This window comes from Lynx canadensis, chromosome E1 (assembly GCF_007474595.2).
Source record: "Lynx canadensis isolate LIC74 chromosome E1, mLynCan4.pri.v2, whole genome shotgun sequence".
NCBI classification, from domain to species: Eukaryota; Metazoa; Chordata; class Mammalia; order Carnivora; family Felidae; genus Lynx; species Lynx canadensis.
The window spans coordinates 25134261-25154992 of record NC_044316.2 but is presented as its reverse complement, the minus strand read 5'-3'; the positions used below and the strand labels follow the sequence as shown (position 1 = coordinate 25154992).

Below are 20732 nucleotides of genomic sequence, written 5' to 3'. Positions count from 1 at the left end.
GGAAGAATAGGCATATTAGGGAAATCACTGTACCTTCTGCTCAATTTTGCTGTGAACCGAAATATACCCTAAAAAAGTAGTCTATTTAAAAAATCCCATTAAGGTAAGTCACACAAAGGAATAAAATTTTTGTACATATTTTACATATATCTAAAAAAGGACCTGTATCTAGACTATATACAGAACTCTTACAACTAAATAAAACAACACTATTAAAACATGGCAATAAATTTCAATAGTTTTATAAAAACAATAAAATGGCAAATATGCACAAGAAAGATCAGTATCATTAGTCGTTAGGATAACTGGAACACTGCTGGTAGTATAACAAACTACTATAGCAAAACAGTATAGTCACTTTGGAAAACAGCTGGGCAATTTTCTACAAATTTCTACAAAATTCTTCTACAAAGATAAACCTACACTTCCTATATGACCTAGTAATCTTACTCTTACTCAAGAGAAATTAAAACATGTATCTCCAAGCAACTATTCAGAGAAGATTTATGCATGAGACAAAACTGGAAACAATCCAAACACCCATTCACTGGTGAAAGAAAAAACAAACTAGTATATCTGGACAATGGAACACTATTCAGATTTTTTTTTAAGGGAATGAACAACTGAAACAACAACAGATGATTCTCAAAAGCATTATGTGAAGTGAAAGAAACCAAACACATATAAATGTTACATATTCCATTTTTTCAAATTCTAGAAAGGCAGAAACAATAGTGACATAAATTCTATTAGTCATTGCTGGTGTTCCAGGTGCGGGGAGGTAAGGGGCACAAGAGGAATTTTGTTATAGGGGTGCCTGGGTGGCTCAGTTGGTTAGGTGACTGACTTCGGCTCAGGTCATGATCTCACAGATCGTGAGTTCGAGCCCTGCTTTGGGCTCTGTGCTGACAGCTGACAGCTGACAGAGCCTGGAGCCTACTTTAGATTCTGTGTCTCCCCCTCTCTCTACCCCTCCCCTGCTCACTCTCTCTGTCTCTCAATAACAAATAAATGTTAAAAAAATTTTTTAAAAAAGGGGAATTTTATTATAAACAACTTTATTAAATATAATTCACATAGAGGCACCTGGGTTGCTCAGTCAGTTAACCATCCAATTCTTGATTTCAACTCGGGTCATGATCGCACAGTGGTGGGATGGAGCCCCGTGTCAGCACAGAGCCTGCCTGGGATTCTCTGTCTCCCTCTCTCTCTGCTCCTCCCCTGCTTGTGTGTGCACATACACTCTCTCACTCTTTCTTAAAATAAATAAATAAACATTTAAAAATATATAATTCAGGGGCACCTGAGTGGCTCAGTCAGTTAAGCATCTGACTTCAGCTCAGGTCATGATGTCACGGTTAGTGAGTTCAAGCCCCACATCAGGCTCTCTGCTGTAAGTGCAGAGCCTGGAGCCTGCTTCAGATTCTGTGTCTCCCTCTCTCTCTGTCCCTCCCCCACTTGTGCGTACTCTCTCACACTCTCTCTCAAAAATACACTTTAAAAAGCCTTTAAAAATATATACATATATAATTCACATAAATATATTTCACCAATTTAATGTGTACAATTCAATGGTTTCTAGTATATTTACAGTTGTGCAACCATCACCACAATTTTTTTTTTAAGTTTATTTATTTTGAGAGAGAGAGACAGAGTGAGCAAGGGAGGGGCAGAGAGAGACAGGGAAAGAGAATCCCAAGCAGCTTCTGTGCTATCAGCACAAAGCCCAATGCAGGGCTCAAACTCACCAACAGCAAGATCATGACCTGAGCCGAAACCAAGAGCCAGACGCTTAACCAACTGAGTCACCCAGGTACCCCAACAACTAATCAAAAAATGTAGAACATTTTCATAGCCCCCAAAGAGAAATCCTGTGTATATTAGCAGTTGTTCCCCAAACTCTCAGAGTCACCTAATCCTAGGCAACCACTAATGTGCTTTCTGTGTCTACAGATTTGCCTATTCTGGATATTTCATATAGACAGAATCAACAATTTGTGGCCTTTTGCAGCTGCTTTCTTTCTTTTACTTAACATGATGTTTTCAAGGTTCATCTTGCAGTATATATCACAACATCATTTATTCATGGCCAAATAATACTCCATTGTATGGTTATACCACATTTTCTTTATCAGCTGATAGACATTTAGGTTGTTTCCACTTTTTGGCTATTACAAATAACGCTGCTATAAATATTCATTTACAAATTTCTATAGATGTATGTTTTCATTTTTATTGGCTACATGCCTAGAAGTAGAATTGCTGGGTTAATGGTAACTCCATATTTAATATTTTAAGGAACTGCCAAGCTGTTTTCCAGTGGTTGTACTATCTTAACATTCTAATAAATAACATACGAGAGTTCCAATTAGTCCACATCCTCACCAACACTTGTTATTACCTCTCTTTGTATGTAAGCCATTTTAGTGGGTGTGAATTGGAAAAGGGGACTTTTTATAGTGAAAGAAAGACTTTGTATTTTGATTGTGGTGGTAGTTCCATAACTGCATCCATCTGGCAAAACTCAAATTATATACCCAAAATTCATAAGTTGTGTTATAGTGTTATAGGTAAATTATTTCTCAATAAAGATGAATTTTTTAAAAGGCTAACTTTACAATAAGTATACTTAGAAAATTATGAGTTTTCACTTTCACACCTAGGAATGTGTTATGATAAATGAACAAAGATTTCCAAGACCACAACTTGTCCAATTCACTAAGACACCCACATTCTTCTTTACAGCTCTACAGTAAAAAGCCTTTAAGCTGCACTGATAATCATCAGCATCTCCATTACAAGTCTGTTTATTTGGGTCAGAATCATTAAGCTCACATGTAATTTAGTTGCTTCGTGTTACACCTTTGTTTTTATCTGATTCAAGATATCCGTCACTAACCCTTTTGATGTACTTTTAGTAGTTTATACCAAGTCCTATAAAAAGAAACCAACATTTCTTTTCAACAGTTGATTTAATTTAAGGTGAATGTAACTTGAATAGACTACAGCTGTTTCTGTGACATTCTTTATGCTGACAGCTTAAAATTTTAAATGTAGTTATGTAGGATAATGGCTTTTCTATATATTGATGCCCAGATTGACTCTTTTAATTGCTCTTCACCCTTAGACTAAACAACCAAGGACTCCAAATACAATGAAGACACTAAAACAACTGAAGATACTTTAAATTTTCAAATTGGAAGAAATACAGAGAAACAGCTACTTTTTACGTATGTCAATGAATACACAACTGTTTGATTTCTTCAGTCAGAAGCATAACCTAGAAACACCTGAATTTGGTAAAAGTGTTGCCCTGTAAACATGGAGACAGTGAGGCCTAATGATTAAGAGGCCAAGCTTTAAAGTTCAAATTCCAGTTCCACCACCCATCAGCTATATGTCTTTATGCCAGCCACTTACCAACTTTGAGCTCTAAGTCTCCTTACCTATCAAACAGGGTAATGGTACTCACCTTTCCAGACTAGTGGTAAAGTGATGATAATGTATATAATCAACCTAGAATTTCATCTGAAAAATATCAAGCATTATTATTCACTCATTTATAAATTTACTTCCTATCTTTTCTATTTAGTACACTTCCCTCTCACTATAGCCCTCATAGGAAAAATCTTTAATTACTGGGTTCAAATAGATATAAACTGAGAATACTCTTAGATCAATGTCTCAAATTCAACACCATGACATCACAAAAACTAAAAAACCAAAAAAGCAGCACTTCTAAAACAGATATTGTCTCCTGGAAACTGTTTCTCCGACCAAAACAATTAAAGAAATTTAAGAGGAATATGTATTTCCAGTCATAATTTACCTAAATCACAGGTTTAGCAAAATTTTGTAAAAACCTAAATGATTCCAAGTAGTAAAGGCCCCAACGAAAAAGATGAGGTGTTATTAAAAAAGAATACACAAGGCAAACTGAGAAATAATTAGAGCAGAAAACATTAGGGAGGCCTTAAATCTCATAGTTTGGCCATTTAAAATGTCAATAAGCCTGTTTCCTCTTTGCAAAGTACTGGTGATGACTATGAGCAAATGTCAGTTGGCCTACTTTTAAAAGGCTGCCGGTGTCTTGGTTGAACAGATTCTGTGCGTCTGTGTGCGTGTTAACAGGATTTATTTGTTTGAAGTTAGAATTTTACAGCAAAACAAAAAAAAAAAATTATAGCAAATCCTTCTGGTGAAGTTAATCAAAATTTCTGAATTCACACAGCTGAAAAATCAAACAGCTCTTCTTTGAATGTGATCAAAAAGCACATTTAAGTCATTTGAAAAGGATGAAACTGGTGGTTGTACCTTATGAAAAAGTACTCTGGAAATTTACAAAAATAAGCAAATGAAAAATGTTTAACTTTAGAATTACCCTGCATGTTTGTTTCTAGAAAAATAACTTTAGCCATTCATAGCATAAAAAACCAGCAATGATTAGTATTTTTGACTGCCTGGTGGTCTCTTTATAATATTATAGGTTTCAGAAAATACCTGGAATTTACCTTCCACTAGGAAAAACTGGGTTGGATCTTAGGGTTCTTTTTAAACCCTTAAATATTTTGAGATGTGAAATTGTAAATTCCTTATAGCAGAACAAAAAATAATAGTACCTTTCCAGTGATAAGTATAAATAACCCAGAAGAAATAAACCAAATTGGCTACCCAGTATTGTGGATGAGAGAACTTTGGCTCATAGACACTCGAGGAAACTTCTATCTCCAGAGTCTTTCTACTCTCAGAAAAAAGGTCCTAGCTTATAAGAATTAGTTCTAATACATTCTCAATATGAAGAAGTTCAGGTACTCAGTACACTGGACTCCTAAGGATAATGAATAAGATTTAATCTGCATTTCTAAGAAATCTGATTCAAGTCTGAGACTAAAATAATCTTTCTCCATAACCAATAAGAAAACAGCATGAATACAAGGCTAATATAACTTCTAATACAGTTACAAGCTCTATTACAGTTAAAAACAGCATTATTCATTTGGTCACTAACAAATGATTTTTAAAAAATACTTTATACAAAAGTAGAGCTCTAGTTCCTCTTTTGTGAAATACAGAATAAATACATTTTGGGTCACTACTCATTTTCCACATAATTATGGAAAGCACTGCAGAGAAAGTGGTGATTAGATTGCTGTCCCATTATTCCAAAGAAATATATCATAGTATGGAAAAACACCTTAATAAAGGAGAAACTCCCCAAAAACCTATGAAAATCAGAAGATGTCAAGGAACAACCAAGAAAATATAAAAATAAAACAAATAACAAAAAAAATTAAATTCAACTTTCAAGAAGAGTCAAGATTTAAAGTTAGACATGGTTATAAAATATGCAAAGATTTTCTTTGCATGAAACTAAAGACTGATAGATTTCATCAGATAACATGACAAATGGCAAACTATATATGAAGTTTACAGGATACATATCCATAACAATATATCACTAATAATAATCAAGAGCTCAATCAATAAGAGCAAAGGGTACAAATAAGCAAGGTATTAATCAGAATAAACAGCAAAAACATGAAGATTTTCTACTCTTCCTAGCACTCAAAGACCAAAAAATTATAAATGAAAAGGGTTTTCCTCCATCAGATATGCAAAAACTGTAAAGATTCATAATAGATAGACAGTAAAGGACAGAATTGGAGAAAAAAGGAATTTTCATGTACAGATGTCGGTATACTCTCTCTGAGAAGCAACTTTACAAGATGTATCAAAATTTTACACGTATATATTCTTTACCCAGGAATTCCCTTCTTTTTAATTTTATTTTTAATTTTTTTTAATTTACATCCAAATTAGTTAGCATATAATGCAACAATGATTTCAGGAGTAGATTCCTTAGTGCCTGTTACCCATTTAGCCCATTCCCCCTCCCACAACTCCTCCCATAACCCTCAGTTTGTTCTCCATATTTATGAGTCTCTTCTGTTTTGTCCCCCTCCCTGTTTTTACACTATTTTTGTTTCCATTCCCTTACGTTCATCTGTTTTCTCTCTTAAAGTCCTCATGTGAGTGAAGTCATAGGATTTTTGTTTTTCTCTGACTAATCTAACTTTGCATAATACCCTCCAGTTCCATGCACATAGTTGCAAATGGCAAGATTTCATTCTTTTTGATTGCTGAGTAATACTCCATTGTATAGATATACCACACCTTCTTTATCCATTCATCCGTTGTTGGACATTTAGGCTCTTTCCATACTTTGGCTATTGTTGATAGTGCTGTCATAAATATGGGGGTGCATGTGTCCCTTCGAAACAGCACACCTGTACCCCTTGGAAAAATGCCTAGTAGTGCAATTGCTGGGTCGCAGGATAGTTCTATTTTTAACTTTTGGAGGAACCTCCATACTGGTTTCGAGAGTGGCTGCACCAGCCTGCATTCCCACCAACAATGCAAAAGAGATCCTCTTTCTCTGCATCCTCGCCAACATCTGTTGTTGCCTGAGTTGTTAATGTTAGCCATTCTGACAGGTGTGAGGTGGTATCTCATTGTGGTTTTGATTTGTATTTCCCTGATGATGAGTGATGTGGAGCATTTTTTCATGTGTCAGTTGGCCATCTGGATGTCTTCTTTGGAGAAGTGTCTATTCATGTCTTTTGCCCATTTCTTCACTGGATTATTTGTTTTTCGGGTGTGGAGTTTGGTGAGCTTTTTATAGATTTTGGATACTAACCCTTTATCTGATATGTCATTTGCAAATATCTTCTCCCATTCTGTAGGCTGCCTTTTAGTTTTGCTGATTGTTTCCTTCACTGTGCAGAAGCTTTTTATTTTGATGAGGTCCCAGTAGTTCATTTTTGCTTTTGTTTCCCTTGCCTCTGGAGACGTGTTGAGTAAGAAGTTGCTGTGGCCAAGATCAAAGAGGTTGTTGCCTGCTTTCTCCTCGAGGATTTTGATGGCTTCCTGTCTTACATTGAGGTCTTTCATCCATTTTGAGTTTCTTTTTGTGTATGGTGTAAGAAAGTGGTCCAGGTTCATTCTTCTGCACATCGCTGTCTAGTTTTCCCAGCACCACTTGCTGAAGAGACTGTCTTTATTCCATTGGATATTCTTTCTTGCTTTGTCAAAGATTAGTTGGCCATACATTTGTGGGTCCATTTCTGGGTTCTCTATTCTGTTCCACTGATCTGAGTGTCTGCTCTTGTGCCAGTACCATACTGGCACCATATAGTGCCAGTACTATATACAGCTTTGTAGTATAGCTTGAAGTCTGGGATTGTGATGCCTCCTGCTTTGGTTTTCTTTTTCAAGATCACTTTGGCTATTCAGGGTCTTTTCTGGTTCCATACAAATTTTAGGATTATTTGTTCTAGCTCTGTGAAGAATGCTGGTGTTATTTTGATAGGGATTGCATTGAATATGTATATTGCTTTGGGTAGTATTGACATTTTAACAATATTTGTTCTTCCTATCGAGGAGCATGGAATCTTCTTCCATTTCTTTGTGTCTTCTTCAATTTCTTTCATAAGCTTTCTATAGTTTTCAGTGTATAGATTTTCACCTCTTTGGTTAGATTTATTCCTAGGTATTTTATGTTTTTTTGTGCAACTGGAAATGGGATTGATTCCTTGATTTCTCTGTCACTTCATTGTTGGTGTATAGGAATGCAACCGATTTCTGTGCATTGATTTTATATCCTGCAACTTTGCTGAATTCATGAATCAATTCTAGCAGTTTTTTGGTGGAATCTTTTGGGTTTTCCATATAGAGTATCATGTCACCTATAATGAGTGCAAGTTTGACCTCCTCCTGGCCGATTTGGATGCCTTTTATTTCTTTTGTTGTCTGATTGCAGAGGCTAAGACTTCCAATACTATGTTGAATAACGGTGGCGAGAGTGGACATCCCTGTCTCATTCCTGACCTTAGGGGGAAAGCGCTCAGTTTTTCCCCATTGAGGATGACATTAGCGTTGGGTCATTCATATATGGCTTTTATGATCTCAAGGTATGCTCCTTCTATCCCTACTTTCTTGAGGGTTTTTATCAAGAAAGGATGCTGCTGTATTTTGTCAAATGCTTTCTATGCATCTATTGAGAGAATCATATGGTTCTTGTCCTTTCTTTTATTGATGTGATGAATCACATTAATTATTTTGCGGATATTGAACCAGCCCTGCATCCCAGGTATAAATCCCACTTGGTCGTGGTGAACAATTTTTTTAATGTATTGTTGGATCCGGTTGGCTAATATCTTGTTGAGGATTTTTGCATCCATGCTCACAGGGAAATTGGTCTATAGTTCTCCTTTTTAGTGGGGTCTCTGTCTGGTTTTGGAATCAGGGTAATGCTGGCTTCATAGAAAGAGTCTGGAAGTTTTCCTTCCATTTCTATTTTTTGGAACACCTTCAAGAGAATAGGTGTTAACTCTTCCTTAAGTGTTTGGTAGAATTCCTCTGGAAAGCCATCTGGCCCTGGACTCTTGTTTTTTGGCAGATTTTTGATTACTAATTCGATTTCCTTACTGGTTATGGGACAGTAATTCCCTTCTAAGAGTTATCTTAAGGGCTGCCTGGGTAGCTCAGCCAGTTAAGCATCCGACTTTGGCTCAGGTCACAATCTCATGGTTTATGGGTTCAAGCCTCTCATCAGGCTCTGTGCTGACAGCTCAGAGCCTGGAGTCTGCTTCAGATTCTGTGTCTCCTTCTCTCTCTGCCCCTTCCCCACTTATGCTCTGTCTTCCAAAAATAAATAAACGTTAAAAAAAATTTAAGAGCTATCCTAAGAAAATAATTCCCTGTATTTTTTAATTGCACATATATAGAAGTATGTAACAACATAACCTGCTAGGGGGGAAGTCAAAATTAATATAAATGTTTATACAAAGGAATGACGCACACACCCTAGAGCCAATACATGCAACATATGTAAAGAACTTGAATCAGGCCCTGGACATAATACTACAAGTTAATTTCATGCATGTTAAGGGGAAAAGTCAGGAAATGGATACTCTAAGCTGTGAACTCAGTATCTGGAGGAAGGAAGAAAAGGAAGGAAAAAAGTAACCTAGATTTATCTCTGATAACACAGAACCAAATGAATTTTCACTTTCTACAATTAGTATTGCTTAAATTTTTATCTTTTTTTTTTAAGTTTTATTCATTTAAGTAATCTCTACACCCGATGTGGGACTCAAACTCACAACCCTGAAAGAGTCGCACACTCTTCCAATTGAGCCAGACAGGCACCCCTCTTTAAATCTTTATAATAAATATTTTAACTGGTTAGAATTATATGGTCTTTATTTTAAGATATTAAAAACATATTAAAGTGAAAGTGCTTTCTGATCCCACTCCTTGGAAATAATCATTACTAGCACAAAGTTTATAATCATATACATTTTTAACTTTACATTAACACATACATGCTAATATATTTTATTTCAAATGTGAGGTACTGAGATACTAAAAACCACAATGGCTACTGAGAGTAATGATATGAAGAACCTGCTTTGCTTGAAATAAGTTCTTGAAATTTTTGAAAAATAAATAACAGTTTTTATCTGATATTAGAACACCAATTGATTGGTCATACTTTTCTGAAATACTCTCATAAAAAATTCTAAAGCAGGTGTAGGTTCATTAAGAAAATAATCAATTATTGCTGACCATGGAAAGCACAAACTATGCTGATATGAGTAAATGCCCATTTATAGTATATTATATTTAATAACGACCTACCATGGCATAAGATGCCATCCAAATCCTTCAGTTTCTCACTTTTAAAGGACAGACTTTCCACAGAAACACCTACAGAAAGGGAACCTGCTTTTCTTCTGGGTCATAATTTTCAAAAGATCTTACCATCTTTTGAAGCAACTTTCTTTTTTTTTTTCTTTTTTTTTAATGTTTTTATTTTATTTTTGAGAGAGAGAGAGAGAGCAGGGGAGGTACAGAGAGAGGAGGGTACAGATGATCTGAAGCAGGATCCACACTGAAAGCAGAGAGCCTGCTGCGGGGTTCGAACTCACAAACCATGAGATCATGACCTGAGCTGAAGTCAGACACTCAACCAACTGAGCCACACAGGTGCCCCACCATGTAACAACTCTCAACAAATATTTATTAACACCTTGAAACAAGTACTTGGTGAGGTGCGAAAGATATGAAGACAGAATACAAATCTAGCCAAGAGGTATAGGTTGCCTGGCTGGCTCTGTCAGTGGGGCATGTGACACTTGATCTAGGGGTTGCAAGTTCAAGCCCCATGTTGGGTGTAGAGAATACTTAAAATAATAAAATCTTTAAAACAAAAACAATCTAACAAGAGGTAAATGAGCAACTAAAATTTAAAAAAGGAGAGTAAATCGTACATCAGCACATACTATTAAATTGAATATGGAGCAAAAGGGTCAGCAGAACATGAGAATTCTAGAAAAGGAAATAGCAATGAAATGACCTTAAAGAGAATGGATCATTTGAGGAAATGAAAGAAGTTCAGTACAACTATCACAAAGGAGTACTATCAGAGCAAGGAAGAAGATGTGAGACACTCTTTAAGGATGGCTGAAAATGCATGCACCTGGGTGGCTCAATCAGTTAAGCATCTGACTCTTGGTTTCAGCTTAAGTCACCATCTCATGGTTCGTGGGTCCGAGCCCTGCACTGGGTTCTGTGCTAGCAGCATGGAGCCTGCTTAGGATTCTCTCTCTCTCTCTCTCTCTCTCTCTCTCTCTCTCTCTCTCTCTCGTTCTCTCTCTCTCTCTCTCTCTCTCTCTGCCCTTCTCCCCTCTCATGCTGTCCCTCTCTCAAAATTAAATAAATAAACTTAAAAAAATATTTTTTTAAAAGGATGGCTGAAAATGATGCTGGAAAAATACAGTGAGGGGATCAGTTCACAAAAGATCTAATGAACCTGGATTCAACAACTGTGCTAAATTCACTTCTTAATTCTAAAGTTTATAGGTTCTTTTGCATTTTCCATATATACAATCAAGTTATCGATGAATAAAGACAATTTTACATCTTTCATTCTAGTATTTACACCTTTTATTTATTTTTCTTGCCTATTGTAATGTCTAGGACCTACATTCAAAGATAAATAAAAGTTGAGGTAGAAGCTATCCCAAACTCAGCAGAAAGTATTTAATATATCACTATTAAGTATAATGTAAGCTGTAGGTTTTTTATAATCTTTATCATACTGAGGATGTTTCTATCCTAATTTGTGGAAAGGTTTTTTTAATCATAAATGATTACTGAATTTTATCAAAGGTTTTTTCCACTTCTAATAAGATGCTCATCTGGATTTTCTTCTTTGTTCTATTAATACAAATTACACTGAATGATCTGAATGATTTTCAAATGTTAACTAACCTTGTATTTCTGAAATATCTTACTCGGTCATGATATATCATTCTTTGCATATATCACTGGATTCTAGTTGGTAATATTTATATGTAAATTACATCAAGAAAGAAAGAAAAGAGAAGAAGAGGGAGAGGAGAGGGAGAGAGGATAAGAAGGGAGTAGGCAGAGAGGGAGAGCGAATTGTTGGGTATGAGAAGGTAAGATTAAGAAAAACAAGTTAGTATAGAGGTGCCTGGGTGGCTCAGTTAGTTAAGTCCAACTCTTGATCTCAGCTCAGGTCACGATCTCACAGTTCATGGGATGGAGCCCCACACTGGGCTCTGAGCTGACAGAACAGAGCATGCTTGGAATTCTCTCGTGCACTCATGCATGCACGTGTATGCTCTCTTCCTCAAAATAAATAAACATTTTTTTTAAAAATAAGGAAAAAAAAGAAAAACATGATAATAGAAAAGAATTATTCAACAGAAGAGTTTATAATCCTGAGGGAGACAATCTCCCAAAAAGAAAAGGAAAGAAATTGTTTTTTAAAACTGATCATTCTAGGGGCACTTGGGTAGCTCAGTTGGTTGAGCATCCGACCCAACTTCAGCTCAGGTCATGATCTCATGGTTCGTGAGTTCAAGCCCTGCATTGGGCTCTGTGCTGACAGTTCAGAGCCTAGAGCCTACTTCGGATTCTGTGTCTCCCTCTCGCTCTGCCCACCCCCCCCCCCCACTCATGCTCTGCCTCTCTCTCTCTCTCTCTCTCTCTCTCTCAAAAATAAACATTAAAAAATAAAAATTAAAAAAATAAAAAATAAAATTAATCATTCTAGGGAGTATAACAGCCAAATAATGTAAGTACCTGAGAGAACAAATAAAACTAAAAGAAGGTATCAAAAAATAAATTTAAAGAAATTTTCTAAAACTGCACTAATTTTCATCCTCACTGAAGGGGCCCAGGACAATGTATGAGCTAAGAAACATCATTGTAAAGTTTGAGAACACTGGGAACAAGACTAACATTATGCTAGTTCCCAGAGAAAAACAAGCCATAGACAAAGAAAAAGGTATCAAAATGGCTTCAGACTCTTCAACCATAACACTAGATGAATGCCTTAAAAATTCTGAACACCATTTACAAAAAAGTATTTGTTAGCCAGCCAAATTAGCAATCAAGAATTAAGAAAGAATAAAGACAACTTCAGACAAACAAGATTTACCACACATCTTTTTTCCAGAAGCTACTAAAGAACTTATTCCATCAAAATGATCACACAAAGCAAAATGGATGAAAGAGAGGGATGGGGTATTCTATTTTCCATTACAAATTTTATGTGATCAGTCACATGTAGAACTTCAGTGAAAACAAACCTAAAAATTAATCAAATACAACAAAAGTGATTCATATGTAACTTTTGCACAAGAACATTTAGCTGTGTGAAATTATATTTTAAATACAATATTATATTTTTAAATATTATATTATAGAAGAGAAATCTTTAATTAGATAAAATAAATTAAGCATATTCAAATTCTACTACCAACAATAACTTTTATAGCTTTATACTCTCTCACGAAGTATTTCTGCCCAAAGTAAAAGTTGAAAAATGTGGGAAATCAATAACTGACATATATAAAAGAGCTTCATAAATGAACTGAAAGGAGAAAAATCTGCCTCTGAATTACATACAAAAGAAACAAAGACATAGCAGAGTCTTTTAATAATAAAGTTGTTCTTGAGTCCAACTACCCAAAGAGAAGGCTGGCTACTCCAAAAACCTTCCAGAAAAAGATGTTCAACAATCTTCCTTGTTAAAGGATTTCACCAAAACTCAAATGCAATAAAAATCAGAGCAAGAGAGAGTGAGAAAGAGCAAAGGAGAGACAGCTGAACTCTGGATGTGTCATACAGCCCAATAACAAGGAGAAAAATCTCTACATGACTGCAGGATGCTGTTGCCTTGTTACCTCCACCCTTCCCATTTCAATTAAGCAGATTTAATCATTGATCCCTGACATTACTTACACATATGGTTAGTGCATAATGCACACAGTAGTAAGTTTTAATGAACTTCATTCTCACCAGTTTAGAGAATTATAAGCTAAATTAAGTATTATAAGGAAGATTATCCAACTTCTAGTAAACTTTAAAAACAGAATTAGACTTTTTAATATCCTCTTTTTAAAAAGATTTTAGAATATGCAAACAAGATTAAAATGACTATGTTTTCATTGCTCGTGCAAAAACATTCTGAGTGAACACAGGCAAATTAATGAGAAAACATATCACTAAAGAGTCAGGAGTTATTAGGCACCCAAATAGCATATTTAATTTAAACACATATTTGACTTTTTAAATCAAAACATACATAATATTTAAATACAACATTAAGAAGTATTCATTTTTAAAGCAGAGATTAAAGGTCAAAAGCCCGAAACTGTACTCCTGACAAGGCTGGAAATGTAGACAGCAGACTTATCCACAAGCGAGATAATGGTGAAAACCAAGCTCTCCAAGGCAGTTTAAGAATAACTGTGAAGAAGAGCAAAGACATGAGAACAGCAGAGACTTGGGGAATACCCACAGAAGAAAGCTAAGCCAGAAGCATAACAAAAGCAGTACAGTCAGCAAGGAAGGGATCTGGGAAGAGTGATGCCATGAAAACCAAGAGAGAAGAGGGTTTCAAGAAAGAGCCAGCAAAGTCAGAGGCTAAATTGAGATCAAAGAGGATGAAGATAAATCAAAACCACAGTAGAATGTGAATGGCCATATTGAATTGGTTAAGATTACCTATTTCCATCTCAACTGACAGAACAAGAATTTATCTTGTGGGGAGGAAAGGATGGGGCATGGACACTTGGAGGAAAACAGACTTTAGTTATCATTCTTGCTGTCTGTAGTCCAAGACCAATAAAAGAGAAACTCCTAAATGATTTGTTTCTTCTTAAGGGCTACACTCACCAAACTGTGGAGCAGGCAAGATTCTAGCCGCTCGAATGGGGCCATGTCGAACAGAAAAGAGCTCCTGTGCTTCCCCACTGATCTGCATGAGAAGACAAAAAATTTCCGTAAATGAAAATACAGGTCAGAACATGATTATACGAAAACAAGATCTCCTAAATTTTATCACAATTTTTTGTCTGAAATGTAATATATGTACACACAGAGACACACACATTTATGGTTGTTCATACACATTCAGCATATTCATATTTAAATTACCACAAATATTTTTAGAAAATGATAAGAGCACACACTTAATATAAACAGGAAAATGAATGATCTGCTCTTAAAGTCTATAATTCTTATCTTTAAGAAACTCCTGTTAGTCTGCTCAGTTCCTGCATGATTGCCTTTCATTTTAGAGCAGAGCAACTATGATTTTTTTAATTAGTACCAGGTGTTCCACGTAACAAAAAGGTAAATATTCTTAGTATTCTGAAACACAGAACTTAAATGCAGTAATTTCTGCAAATATGTTGTAAAGGAGAAAAAGCAAAACATACTGCAAAGAACACATAGTGGAACATGAATAACCTGTGCACCAGGTTATGGTTCTGCAACTACCTTCCTGTTAACGACTTTGAACAAATCATTTAGCATCTATAAACCTATATATTTCTCTTTTTTTAATATATTTTGAATTAAAATCATAGATATTTAAGGTGTACAACATGATGGTTTCATATGCATACATAATAAAATTATTACTGCAGTCATTTCCTCCTTTTTTGTATGATGAGAACACATGAAATCTACCCTCAACATTTTTAAAGTATTCAACACAGTGTTATTAACTACAGGCATCATGCCTGAACATTATATCTCTAGACTTACTCATCCTACATAATTGCAACTCTGTACCCTTTGACCAACATCTCTCCACTCCCCTCACCTCCCATAAGCCTGTATTATTTTGCATTTATAAACTTAAAAGGTAAAGGTGCCAAAGAACCTCAAAATACTAATCATTTCAATATTCTATGAATTAAAGAAGTAATATATAAGCATCTTTAAATGTCATCATTTTTATTACACACATAGATCAAACACTGTAAGAATGTTCGTTTTGAGTCATATCAGATTTATTCCTCAGATATAAAGAGTACAGTAGTATATTAATCCAAAGGTAAAAGGGTATGACAATATATGTGTCAAGTGTAAAAACAACTGCTTTTCCAAATTAGTGATTCAAGAGAACAGTTTGCTGCTAATTGAAGTATTGAGCAGATTAAACTAGAATTAGTTAAGACTGCTTTAAGTGATAATTTAGTCCCTGATACATTTTCATAACTCTCAAGCGTTTGATGGAATATGTGATATCAGATGGGGAAAATGGCCAAAATTATAAAACTAGTTCTAAATACTCAAGAACTTACAACACATGTAATAAACATTCAATAAGAGAAACATGCGGATGGTAGTTTTTTTTCAATAGGGCCTGCCAAACAAGCAGTTTAAAATATAAACAACATATATAAGATAAAAGGCTTATAAAGCTTTCAATATTAAACTGTAAATCTGCAGCACTTCCTTTAACTACTTTTTCAGATCTTCAGCTTCTCTTCTGTCTGAATTTAAGGACTGCAAACTATAAATATTTTGTTTCTTATAAATGTTAACTTATGGTGATGCCTAAAGAGCCATCATATTCATTCTGCCTATAAAAATTACTATAAAGTTATTCGCTGGCCACAATGGCAAATCTCTCTATAGCACTTGGGATGCAGGTTTGAGGAATGCTAGGCTCTTCTCACCAACTGTGCAACAACAGCACCACCTATCACCAATTAAACACACCAAACTATAAACTCAGTATAGCAAAAGATAAGAATTTAGCTCTCTACAAACTCCTTTGTGAACATTAATTTTCTACATGAAAAACATGGCCATTATATACTATAGCTCTTAAGTCTACAGTTTAATATTATAGAACAGAATTTAAAATTTAGAAAAAGCCTTAAAAGGTCACTTTGTTCAACCTCCCACCCAACACAGGAATCACATATTCTCTAAAATCTAAAAAGTATGATCTTGCTGATATTAAGCACACTTTTGCTGAAAGGTACGTCACTAATGTAATACATTTATATTATAGAGTTATTATTAGCTATCTCCACCAAAATGGGGATATAAAAATGGATAAATAATATTCTTCAATATACAGACTATTCTACTTACAAGGAAATAAAAAATTATAAAACAATATTGTAGAAGTTGCACTGAAATTGTAATTCAGAGCAATGAAAAACACTTCTCACTCTAACAAATATACATTCATACTTTTAACAAATCATAATATTCTAACACAAAATCTGCTGTGTACTATTATGGCCATATTCCACAGATCTAGCATTTAGCTTTTGGTTCTATCAAATAAAGCCTTAAAGTAAAGTAAAATAAAAAATAAAAGTCTAATCATATTTAACTGACCTATGTGTACTAAATTATACTAAATAATAAAGAACAAGGCAAACCTGTCTTGGCATTCTCACAATATGATAAACATTTGTTAACACTGGATTTAATTCACATGAGCTTTACTCTGACATTGAAAAACATTTTGAAATCTGAACACACCATGCTCTCCAGCATAACAGCTTTCAAAACAGACCTAAATGCTCTATTCTATTCTAAGCTTCTACTCTAAATCCCTCTTTAAATATACCGCAAAAGGTAAGAAAAAACATTAGGACTGATTACAAAATGCATCCCACATTTATTACCCATCCTTTATTACCTCTAAGTTAAGATCCTTGAATCTTTAATTGTAACATAAGGGAAGGGAGGGATGAAGAAACATTCTGTCACTATTTACAAATATTTGTGACTATGTTAAAATCAACATTGTTAGAAGCATAATTCCAAAGTATCCTAAGTGAGTCTCAAATGCCAAACTTCTGAGATGAGAGAACTCTCCAAATAATGTGTACAAATGCTACACTGGAATACTATTTCAGAAGAGTGCCAACAAAGTGTGTACAGATAAGACGTGCACATTTTAGAAAGAACACAAGTTGGATATGTCCTTACAGGCTCGGCTTTAGCTGCCGCTTTCAATTGCCTCTAATAATTTTATACAGCATGTTCACTGGTAATTCTGCTCTCAAATAAATGCGTGTCAAAACTGATTAAGTTTTTAAAGGCTTTCAAAGTGATTTTTACATTTCTTAAAAAAGAGCTCACTGAAAATGGGGAAAAAAAATCTCAGAGATGAGGATTTTATATATCCTGACAAGAATTACCAGGAGCGTTAAGTTCATTTTTAAACCAACAATAATAATAAATACAAGGGCAGAACTACAAGGAAGGAGTTGTACCAAGCAATGTTCCAACTTCCTGGCAACTGTGGTAACTTGGGGAGAGGAGCAAACAGGGAGGAAACCTCTCCAAGAGTTCCTCATGGGTCTCTGCCTTTGTTCTTACTGGCATTTTAATTTCTGATGACAGACTTTTGTTGTTTGGAGCATAAACCGGACGTACCAGTTTGGAGGCACAATAAGGAGAACAAAGAATGATTTGTTCACACTGTAGGAAAAAAATCTTTTCCAACCATAGAAAATAGCTTTCGCATGGTGAAAATATGCAAATTACATACCAAACCAAAAAAGTGGGGGGGAGAGTACAAGTTTAGAATCTCACAACTCAATCTAAGGCAAAGGGAAATTATAACAGCCGAGACAATACACACAGGGAAAGGGCTATAAAAGTTGTGGGAGTTTATAACTACCTCTAGAAAATTCTAAAAGCAAATGAAGGTCATCTAGCCCTCACAACCAAACTTGTTTCTGAAATCATGATGACTTTTCAAAGATATATGACTACAAAATAGAAAAGTCAATCAAATACCGTGGACAATAATAATGCTTTATGACACAGAATTAGGACAAGAGTACATATTTACACCCCCAACTTCCCTTTTAGATACCAGTCAAATGGAGAATTGTGTCTGCAGTTAATTCTTTTTATCAAACATTGTTGAATAACAGACACAGAAATAACACCTCAATCATACATATATGTACAGCTTAATGAATTTTCCATGTTAAAATACCTCTGTTACCAGCACAGACATCAAGAAACAGAACATGACAGATACTCAGAAGGTCCCTCACACCCCTTTCCCAGTCACAAACCCAACTCAAGAATAATCATAACCACTATCCTGACTTCATTACATATAAATTTTACTCATTCAAATTTATGCAAATAGAATCACACAGTATACACTCTTTTGTGAATTACATATGTATGAAATTCATTCATGTTGTTGCATACGGTTGGTTTTTTTATTTTTTTATTGTAGTTTTTAAATTTCTATTGCTATACAGATTTCCACTGTGTGAAAAATACTACAATTTATCCATTTTACTATTGGTGGACTTCCAGGTTGTTTCTAGTTCTTGGCTCTTAAGATGTCAGGAAAAATTGAAAAAACTTTCAAATGAGAAAAAGGTCACTATATGTCCTTTCAATGGATTACCAAGAGTGTCTAGTGGACCCTTTGGGGTTATTTGATTTTATATGCATCTATACCCTTGTTTTGCAATATTGTAAGTTATAGAAAACTGATAGTAACTGACTCTTGTCCACAGAAATGCAAGTGAATTTTGTCTGGAAGAGATACAATTGAATTCCACTCTATAAAAAAGATGATTCCAGGCAGTACATTTTAGTTTCAGTAGTATATTAACCAGGTTTGCACCTCGTAAAAAGTTCATTGTAGTATTTCTAATTGCCTATATTGGTTCTTCAGATTCTCCCTTGAACCAGCTGTAACAACTTGCCAAACACCTCATTTATTAATGAGTTAAATAAAATCTATGACATCTGTTCCATTTTACAGTTGTAGGAGAGCCATGATTTTAGCATTTTTAAAAGAACATTGTAAAGAATACTGTTATGAATATTCTTGCACATTTCATTTAGTGAATATATATATATATATATATATATATATATATATATATATATATTTCTCCTGGGTATAAATCTACTAGTTAGAATTGCTCCTATATTAGGCATATGTGCATATTTTGTAGATTTCAACAAAATAGTTTTCTACAGTGATTGTACAAATTGACACTTCCACCAGCAATGAAAAAGAGTTCTACCTGCTCACTTCCTCACCAACAGTTTGTATCAGGCACTCTGGTGTGTTCAATGGGACTTTCACTGTGGTTTTAATTTGTATTTTCTTCATGACTAAGGAGATGGATCAAACACCTTTTCATATGCTTATTGGAATTAGTTATACTATTCCATGAATAACTGTTAAAGTCTCTTGCCCACTACAGTTCCCTGATTCTAAGACATTATGGATTTAAATCTATTGTGCACAGCGAATGAAATGCAGGTCAGTATCCTCTGAAAAGTAATGCTGCCTCAAACTAACTATATAAATAGTCTTTATTGTAGTGGCCTGCCATCAGGGAAAATGATGTAAGACTTTTGTCCTGAAGGACCCTTGATTACCACATGTATATATGATGAATAGTTCAGAATATGAATGAGACTCAAGAACTCATTTCAAGAAAAAGGTAGAACTCTTTGTAGCTAATCAAATTCATATCTTAATTCCAAATCCAGTAATAAATAAGCAACCCTCCCTTCAACAAGGTACAATGGCTTGGTTATAGCGACATGATATCCATCTCTTGAAGTGAAAAATATTGATTTGTAAAAATTCATACTAACATTCAAAGAAAATTCCGTCTCTGTTAAAGACAGGAAACACACAAAAATTGCTATACTTTCCCTGGAACTCAAACAGCTCAAACAAAAGACTAGTAGTTCTTTTTCTTGATACTTTAACAAGTTTTCATATTTAAAAAAAATTAAAAAGAAGTATTAATTTGCCTTTTTTTTTCAAAATGGGTACAGCATATATAGCAGATGATTTCCAGGCTAGAAATATGAATTGAAAACCAAGACACCAGACATGAAAGACAAAAGAAAAAAATTCCCCATGTTTATCTCATGCACATGCAGACTTTCAATCAAAAATATCTTTCATGTCAGAGTTCTCCACACCAGTAATGGCTCCGGTTCCACTTGGAAAGTCTGACAGAGTAAAAGCAGCCCACAGGTGGGACCCTGGAAGTTTTATTCTTTTCCCAAAATCAAGGGAAAGTACAACAATGACAAGTACAATGGCAAGTACATACAACAATATGCCAGGATCATAGGTTGCAAATATCACACATCAACCACATCAAATATTCCAACAGTTTATTTTAGTAGAAAACAAACCGGACTTGTGTTTATTAACTATACAAATTTGCTAAATATGAGTTTGGCTCTATTTTTTTTCTTAATGTTTATTTTTGAGAGAGAGAGAGAGAGAGAGAGAGAGAGAGAGCGCGCGCGCGAGCGAGCACGAGTGGGGGAGGGGTAAAGAGAGAGAGGGAGACACA

General features: G+C 34.9%; 1 protein-coding gene across 10 annotated transcripts in view; it reads right to left on the bottom strand.

Annotated features, from left to right (window-relative positions):
• Positions 1-20732, bottom strand: part of BCAS3 (BCAS3 microtubule associated cell migration factor) — a 619432-nt gene that overhangs the window by 552389 nt on the left and 46311 nt on the right. For all 10 annotated transcript variants that reach the window (XM_030295988.1, XM_030295991.1, XM_030295990.1 and 7 more), the window contains one exon: positions 14278-14359. In XM_030295988.1, the coding sequence (XP_030151848.1) occupies positions 14278-14359 (82 nt within the window). The remainder of the gene's footprint in view (positions 1-14277; positions 14360-20732) is intronic.